Here is an 8473-nt window from a genome sequence, read left to right as displayed (position 1 = left end):
AGACAGAGAGACAGAGAGAATGATTCCTGCAGGAGAACAGAGGGAATGAAGAGAAAGGTCTGGCCCAGCTTTGGGAGTCTGCAAGAGCGTGCTTACAGAGCGGAGCGGCCAGCACTGTCTTGCAGGCCTGTAGTGGCTGTGAGCCGCTAGCCCCCAAAGCTCGGTCTAAGTTGGGCCTCAGGCAAAGACTGGCGACAGTCTTATTCTGTCATAGGCAGACGGAGTCCGCTTCAGAAGCCCCCACTTCCCCCACCCGGGCCCCAGAACCTCTCTCCCCACAACCTCCTAAAGATCCTGAGTTTTCATTCCGTGGAAAGACCAAAACTTAAAAGTTTTTAAAAAGGGGAGGAGGAATCTTGTAAAACTTTTATGCCAAACAAAGTTATAAAAACTTCCCGGGCGTTGCCTTTTCCAAAGGTTTATACGAATAATAAAGAGTGTAGTCGCGTGCACACGGTTCTGGCGGGCTCCAAGCAGAGAAGTTTCAGCAAACAGTGTTATCCAGCCCTGGGGCACCAGGAAACCCCAGGGACTGCCCCCTTGAAGGAATAGTGGCCCAGAAACGAATTGCCCTACAGATTCCTGAGAGGGGGCGGGGAAAGGGAAGGGGTGGCGCCCTTGACTTCTTGAAGTTCAAAGTTCTTCTTTGCTCTGGTGAGAAAATCCCCCTCTGCCTTCAGCCCACTCAAGAAATTAGCCCCAGCTAGTTTTTCTCCCTCTGGTTGAGAAGGGGCTCTAGGTATCCCCATGTCTGTGCACCTTTCAGACACCTGGTCTGTCACTTTTTTGCTTTCTCAAAGCAGAGCTGCCCATCCTCTCCATCTGGGACATCTGAAACCTGTGGGCTTGCTTTCAGAGGTGCCTGTGTGAGCTGTCTTCTAAGGGGCCCTTGCATCCCCATTCCTCAGCAACCCAGGGGTCTGAGGGACAAAGAAACCCCAAACACAAGGCTGGCCCCAAGCCATTTCTCCTTTCAAGTCCCCAAGGTTCTCTCTGTACCCCTAAAGCCCATAGCGAGAGGGGGAGGGGCCCAGAGTGCTCTCTCTCAGCCCACACCACTTAATACCCTTGTAAACTCCCACGTGCGCTATAAACTTGGATTTTTACAACCAACATTCCTCCTTAGCTCCAAGAAACTTTGAACTCGGCCTCGGGTTTATTTACTGGGGGGGTGGGGTGGGAGGGGGTTGGGGAGCTGGGAGCTGAGAAAAGCTGGAGGAGAAGAGGGGGAAGATGTGGAGCAAGAGGGTAAGGGCATGGGGGTCTGGGGTGTGTTGGGGGAGCCAAGACCATCCGCTGTGGGTTTGTTTACTATTTAGAGCGGAAGCATTTTCTAACACAGGCCAGACTGGGTCGTTAAGGGCGAAATGAAACTGGGTTTAGAGGCACGGGGGGTGCTTTATGGCGGCGTCTAGACGAAGATCTTTTGTTCCCTGGCAGCGCCTCGGCTGGAGGGGATTACCCAGAAAGGCTGAGCCCAGAGTGCTCCTGACCCACAAGGGGGGTTGGACATCCCAGGGGCCAGAAGATGGGTTCGTTTGGGGGACAGAGACCCCTTTTTTCTCTTTTTAGAGGGTTGCCAAGGACAGGCAGTTTTCTGGGCCTGGGTCACAAAAGCCTTTGTTTTTCTTTCACTATGATCCCCCCGGCCTTCTGAAATCCCTTCTGGGGCCGGGGATCTTTTCTGGGCTGCATATTGCAGGCAAGGGATAGCTATAGGTTTCAAATATTTTTCTCCAAAATCGGAATCCATTTGGAGATCAACATTTTGCTCTATAAACAGGTTTGCTCAATAGAGTTAGCCCCACCTTATTTTATAGGAAACATGGCCAGCATGTCAATATTCCTTGATATGACTAGGGCATAAATGAGGTCTTGCGCGTCCACACACACATACACACCCACAGAGCACCCTAGCTTCATTCTTGCTGACACTCATAAACACTGCCAAGGCTTATACACCACAGAGAACACAAGCATTGGATGTGCGTGAGGTGAGGCTTACTCCACAGCACGGGCAGAAATGTACATATAAGATTCCTTCTTCTGTACACACAGGCACACCAACTTAAAATAGCTGGGTGGGGACACACAAGGGAATTGTGGGGCTGTATGCACACTTTGGCTTTCGGATTTTATCTCAAGACTCACATTGACAAATTACAGATAGCTAAGCCGCACAGGTCCCTGTCATCGAAAACAACGGCGGAGCCTGGTTGTGACTGTCCATTATCAGGGCGTTTTGCCTGTCATTCCACAGAATCATATTGGCAACACCATTTTCTTTGATTTCTGTAAGAACAGTTCCAAAGAGGGGGAAAAGAGAAGAGAGACTGTTTCCAAATCTTTGCCCCTAAATAACGAATTTGGAACCAAGACTGCTGAGCGCCCTTGCTTTTTGCTTGAAAGGACTATGGTTATCTTTTTACAGAGGGTAAAAAAAAAAAAAAAGCATGCAGGAAATATAGATGGGTATGGCGAATGTCCCCATGGACCACCCCATTACTCAGTGCCCCACCGCCTCCCCACCCCTTACAAAACAAATCTCTGGGGCTTTCTACTCTGGGAGACCCAATGTACAAACATCAGGGTGGCCCCAATATAGGGTCTTGTTGTGTCTGGAGGAGCCTTGCCATTTGTGCTTGAGGGGAAGGGGCCCAGCCTCGGTGAGGAAAGGGAGGGGGGCTGGCTTCCCCTCCTCTCCCCTCCCTCCTTCAAAACTGTATATAAAAATTCCAATACAGTCTTCTCATAGAGGTGGGGGGGAACCCGAAAGCCCTACCCTCAACCCTGCACATTTAACTGCGACAGACGGAGACATCTGGCGGGAGGGCGGTGGAGCCAAGAAAATTCCTATAAATTTAAATTCGATGATGGTTACAATTAACTCCACAACAAACGTGTACTTAAACGGAAAGCGGTGCTGGGCGTTTGGACGCAGCTCGAACTGCACGTGAGAAAGGAGAGCTTTAAGAGTCGCCGTGGAATGTCCTCAGCTCGAGAGCAGGAGGAAGCTACCGCCACGCTCTTTCCCCTGCCAGCGGGGAGAGCCGGCAGGCCCACCAGCCCCGGCCTACCTCACCTTCCCTTGCCTGTCCTCACCAGCTGGGCCCTACCCTCCAGCCTCCTCCTCCGCCTTGGGAGCACTGAGGATTTTAAGAGGAGAGGGGCTAATAAAAGGGTCAAATAAAATCATAATATTGAACAGAATGAAATATCTTTATTTGCCACAAAAAAAAAAAAATTCACAGCAATCCCTCTGGGATGGGAGCCGGGTGGGGATTGCACACGTACACGCGCACTCATGCTCATGGAGAGAGATGGGTGATTTGAATCTCATTCCAGGAGAGTCCTCCCCCCCCACACCCCATCCCCTCTGGGTAAAAAGAAACGCTTGTGAAATTTATTTACAAAAATTCAGGCCCCAGCATGGGGGAGGCGTCCAATCCCACCTCCCTCCTGCCTCCTCCACCCTAATCTTTTTTTTTTTCTTTTTTTTTTAAAGGGAGATAACAACTGCATAGACTATAGCTATAAATCCATGGAGTGGGGCACGGCTGGGAAATAGGTTAGGAAACCTCAATGCACCAGTTAAGAAATTTCAAAAGAAGGGCTCTACACGGTCACAGGGAGAACAACTAGGCTCAGGCGGGGCCTGGGCGCAGACGGAGGTAGGACACGGACTTTGCACACCTAACACCAGGTCGAAGGTACAGAAATTTCACAGCAAGGCAGGATCACATTTAGCTGCCCCCTAGCAGTGGGGCGAGGTGGGGTAGGGGTGGGGAGCGCAAGAAGTCTCCCCTCGCAGACACGGTGTCTTAGCAGATCTTATCACTGGGGCAAGGGAAGGCTTTTAGTTCAAGGATTGTTCACTTAGGCGCCCACTACTCTCGCCCCTCCCCCACCCAATCGGAGCAGCAAGACAGTGTCGCGAGGTGTGTTTTCTTTTAAATAGAGTCTTGGCCTTGGCGCCAACGAAGTCCACTCGCTGTGGGTTAGACACTTCCCTTCACCCTCTTTCCAGGCCCGGTCCCTGTCCCACAGCGAGTCAGACGGAAGGTGAAGGAGGTTCCAGAAAGAAGTGCGGGCATCGGCAGTGGGGGCCAGCCCTGGCCACAGTCCAGTTTTCCACCCGCGGAAAGAAGGCGAGTTAGAAAATAAAAAATAAAAATAAAAATAAAATAATTTTCCCCTTTCCCCGCCACCCCCCCCCTTCCCCGTGAAGGGCCCGGTCTGCAGTTACAGCAGAGGATTTCCGGAGAAATACTGCAGCCGGTCTCTGCTTAGTTTTTTTTCTTTCATCCTTCTGTTCTGAAACCAAATTTTCACTTGTCGGTCCGTCAGGTTCAGCATGCGGGACAGCTGCAGCCGCTTCTCTTTGTTGATATACACGTTGAAGAAAAACTCTCTCTCCAGTTCCCGGATCTGGAATTTCGAATAAGGGCAGCGCTTCTTGCGGGTGCGGGGGGCGTCTGGAGGGGAGGGGAGGGGGCAAGTGCGAGGAGAGGGGAGAGAGACACGTGAGACCCGGGCGACCCCAGCCCGCCGAGCTCTCAGCGGCCCTTCTACCAGCCCCACCGCCAGGCAGCCCTCCCGCCAGGCCGGCCTGCTTTCCTCGCTCGGGCCACAGTGCTGGGGCAAGCCCGGGACCCCCTGCCAGGTCTGGCTCGGCAGCTCCCGGGCCACCGCGGGGTCGCCGCCCCTCCCCTCAGCTACTGGAGTCTGGGGGAGAAGGTAGTCGGGTGGGCCAAGTGCGTCCCGGGGAGCCGCGGGCTCAGCCGCCGTCCTCGGCCCCTTCCAGCACTGCCCTCCCGGTGGCTCTGAGCACCCACCCACCCCTCCTCCAGAAATCTGGGGGACCGCGGAGAACAGGCACGAAGAAGTGAGAGCGGGCGAGAGCAGTGGGGAGACGGGCAGGAAGCTAGCGAGTAGGCACCAAAGACACCCGAGAGCCGCTTCCGGGGGCCCTGGCGCCCCGGGACGCCCGGCGGGCCGTGCCTTCCAAGCTACCGGGCTAGGCCGGCGCCGAGGCCGCGGACCGCAGGGAGACAGTGAGACCCCGGCCCTGGAGCCGCGTGGAGCCCTGAGCTGGCTCTCCCCACCCTTTGTCGCCATGACCCCCGGCTTGCTGGGGTTCTGCTCAAGGACCCGTGAACACATAGTTTGAACATTTCAAAAAATAGTTTTTTAAAGAAACAGAGCAGTCCTGACCGGCCTCTCCGGTCTCAGGTTCTGCTCCATTGCCTCTCCCCCACCACTCCCCCTCTCTGAGTTTCTCCCTGTCTTTCCCTCGCCCTCCCCTTACTCCCCCTCCACCCCTCCTCCCGTCCCACCCCCCCCGGCAGCCCGGCTCCCCATCCTTCCTTAAATGCTCTTCTAAGTTCACGATCAAAGTTAATATCGCTCGCGATGGTGGCGCTTTTAAAAATTTCACAGACCGAGGGAGATAACGGGGAGGGGGGTTCACCCGGCTTTTCCAAAGAGCCCTTTCCCCTCCCTCCCCACCCCTTCTCCATCGTAAAAAGTCGAGTCGTTGGGAGAGAGGGCTTTGTAGGTTATAATAAAATCCTTTGAATGCTTATAAAACTCCACATAAAATCGGACTGACCCAAAACACGAGGCCGTCCCCGCTCCCCTCGCCTCCCCCCTGCTCTCGCCCTCCCTCTCCCGCTCCCTCCCTCGCTGCCCGCCTGTATCCCCGGCCGCTGCTACCTACTGGGGGCGGCTCCCTTGGCCGGCTCCTTGGCCGCGGAGTGGGCTGAACCGGACGAGCTGGGATTCGTGTTTTCCTCCTCGGCCTCCGCCTCGGCCCCCGCCTCAGCCCGGGACGCCAGTCCCGAGGCCGGGGTCGTCTCAGGCTCCCCCTTGGCCTCTCCCTTGCCTGGGCAGGGGGGCTCGGTAGGCGCGTCGCCGCCACCGCAGTAGGCGTTGTCGAAGAAACGGTCGAAGGCTTGAGGCAGGACGCTGTTCTTGTTGACTGAGGAGTAGAAGCCGGCGGGGGCTGCGTGCGGGGCGCTGGGGTGGTGGTGGCTGCCGTAGGAGCCTTCGTTTTTCATGAGGATCTCGGTGACCGTGGAAGGAGGCAGGCACTCCCGGTGCATAAGCTCGTCGGCCGCTGCATAGCAGGAGGAGTAGCTGTTCCGGTGGTGCCACTTGCCGGATGGCTCCAGGCCGTATGAGACTTCCCGGACCGGGGGCACTTGGGCTGAGTAGGGATAGGAGATCTGACGAGAGGGGGCCTGGGGCAGGAAGGAGGAGACCGTGGAGAACTCGGGCACGTAGTAAGTGCAACTGGGTAGATAGAGGTTGGAGGCGCAGCTCCCTCGCTCGCCGAAATCAGCGCCCCTCTCCTTGCGCGACGGCGAGCAGAAGTTGCCCAGGTTGACCGAGTTAAACATCGTTCTCTTCTCCTGCCGGCTCCAGATGGAGGTTTTGGACCCGATCTAGCGAGGGGGGAAAATTTGGGAAGGCGAGATGACGCGTTATCCGTCTTAGTCTCTCTCCCCGAGCACGTGATCCAAAGTAGATATTGTCATATATCAGTTCGGAGCACTTCGCAGACGTAGGAGGGGTTCTCTCTTAGGTAAGATGGGGACGTTCAGGCGATTGGTTTGCAAACACCGCAGAAACATTATGAAAATCAATTGCAGATTTGTATTCGTTTTTCTCTCGTCACTCCCCTCCTCTCCATTCCACAGAGCGAGCAAAGGAAAGAGAGGGTTGGGGTGGAGTGGGTGGTGGGATGGGCAGGGGCGGTGGCTGGGAGGGGGCAACTGTATTTTTTTTTCTAGCTGCTGCTCGCCCCCCCCCCACAGGATTGGGTGTAGGAGGAGGGGTCCCACATATGGGGGGTCTTCCCTCCTCCCAGTGATGAGCCTAAGACTGAGGTGGGGAGGAAGACCGAGTTCCCCACCGCCTGGTTCCGCCGGAGATGTGAATCCTTCCCCCCAACTCTCAAGATCTCTTACCCTGCCAACCCACAGAGGGCCAGTGCCTGTTTACAAGAGTTTGAAGAAGTCCATTCTTTTCTTGGCCGGCTGTATGTCAATACTCCCTTTCCCCTTTGGAGAGACTCCTCAGAAGAGTGTGTGAAGTTTCCCAAAGGTGAGGCAGCCCAGCAGCAAGCCAGTGTCCCAACTTTGTCTGGCTTGCTGTGCTGCCTGCGGCTAGGGACTCAGATTAGTCATAAACGAGTGGTAAGCAGTGCGCCAGCCGCCCAGCCGGTGCCTGGCGAAGTCTGGGAAAAACCTTCTCTAATGTTGTGTTAAATATTTAGTATGAGAGAGTGGCCCTGGGTGAATATTTCATGCCTGCCTTTATTGTCAATCAATGTGCAGAAAGCTACATCCACTGTGGATTTTGAAATCTCAAACCCCAAAGATAAAGATCGGAATGAGAGCTATGTATTTTCTCTGTCTGTGGTCCTTTGGGTCGGGGGTTCAGCCTTAGCTTGGGAGCTGAAAAGAAGCCCAGAGTCAGGGTCCAGGAAGAATATGAGGGGAGTGCTGGGTTTGGGGCTCCTATCCTTGAATGATTTGGGGGCTGGGAGGTGGGCAGTGGGTCTGTTGGACAGACTAGCAGGGGAATGGAAGGGAGCTGAGGAACCTGGGTGTACAGGGCAAGGCCAAGTGCCACTCCCTAATGGAGGCCCCAAGCCCTGCTCCCAGGGGGCTGTAGGCAGTCCTTGGTACCTCTTTCCCATTTCTCGGTCATTTCCTGCCCTCTACCATGTCCACCAGCCTCCTAGATAACTATGGCCCAAGAGGTGGACTCAGTGGTTTTGCCCTCCTTTGCTTTCCATCCCTCTGGGCACTATGGGACACATTTAGGCAGCAGAGAATCACTTTATTGGAAGGTTCTGGACTGGATCCAGGGGGCCAGAGCAATCATCATAAGCAAAAAGCAACCTTGGATCCAAGGAGGAGCTGCCAGGTTGTGATTTGCTCAGGTAGGAGGGGAAGACTGAAGCCCCAAAAGGACTCAGGGAAAGCCAGAATGACCCAGACCTTCTTTTTACCCCTAACTCTTGGTTAAAACTGATTTCTACTTTAAAAATATTATTTGGATTTGATTTTCCTTGCCGAGCTAGGAGAGGTACTGAGGCCCCCAAACCAGACGGAGGCACAAAAAATTGTATCGTGTCCCCAAATACAACTCCCTAAATCCACTCCTCAAATCTCCTGCGTCCCCAAGTTTGCTCAGCCTTTAGAGCATCACCTGGAGTGGAGCCGCATTTACCATGGGTCCCATTCTTGGGCAGGATCTAGATACACAACGATAGACCTCCAGCACCCCTCTACCCATTATTATTTGTTGGGCAATATTTCCTGAACCCTTGTTTAGTCCTGGCTAGATCTTAAATGATGGCAAATAGGAACTAGATTGGGGCTTTGCTAAAGTGTGGAACTTCTCTATCAGGAGCTGCAAGAAGAAAAATCTGTTGCTTTTCCTCCTTCCTCTACCTCTTTTT

General features: G+C 54.3%; 1 protein-coding gene across 2 annotated transcripts; it reads right to left on the bottom strand.

The window, feature by feature from the left end:
- Positions 1 to 4138: 4138 nt before the first annotated feature.
- HOXC11 (homeobox C11) lies at positions 4139 to 6502 on the bottom strand. 2 transcript variants are annotated; one of them, XM_032345636.1, is made up of 2 exons: positions 5716 to 6502; positions 4139 to 4475 (listed from the first exon to the last, which is right to left on the bottom strand). In XM_032345636.1, the coding sequence occupies exons 1-2, from the start codon at positions 6399 to 6401 to the stop codon at positions 4154 to 4156; spliced, it is 1008 nt and encodes a 335-aa protein (XP_032201527.1). In that variant the 5' UTR covers positions 6402 to 6502; the 3' UTR covers positions 4139 to 4153. The 2 variants fall into 2 exon arrangements, with proteins under 2 accessions (XP_032201527.1, XP_032201529.1); XM_032345638.1 differs by having other exon boundaries at positions 4162 to 4475; positions 5720 to 6502.
- Between the last annotated feature and the right edge of the window lie 1971 nt (positions 6503 to 8473).

The sequence above is a fragment of the Mustela erminea genome, chromosome 6 (genome assembly GCF_009829155.1).
Source record: "Mustela erminea isolate mMusErm1 chromosome 6, mMusErm1.Pri, whole genome shotgun sequence".
Taxonomy (NCBI): domain Eukaryota; kingdom Metazoa; phylum Chordata; class Mammalia; order Carnivora; family Mustelidae; genus Mustela; species Mustela erminea.
Note: the sequence above shows the minus strand (reverse complement) of the source record. Positions and strands in the feature narration are given on the sequence as shown.

What these genes read in the sequence shown, in the direction of transcription:
- HOXC11 (XM_032345636.1), bottom strand. Translation starts at nt 6,401, where the DNA reads ATGTTTAACTCGGTCAACCTGGGCAACTTCTGCTCGCCGTCGCGCAAG. An exon ending in AAGGGAGCCGCCCCCAGTAG is followed by an intron (nt 4,476 to 5,715) that starts GTAGCAGCGGCC and finishes CCTCCCCTCCAG; the next exon opens with ACGCCCCCCGCACCCGCAAG.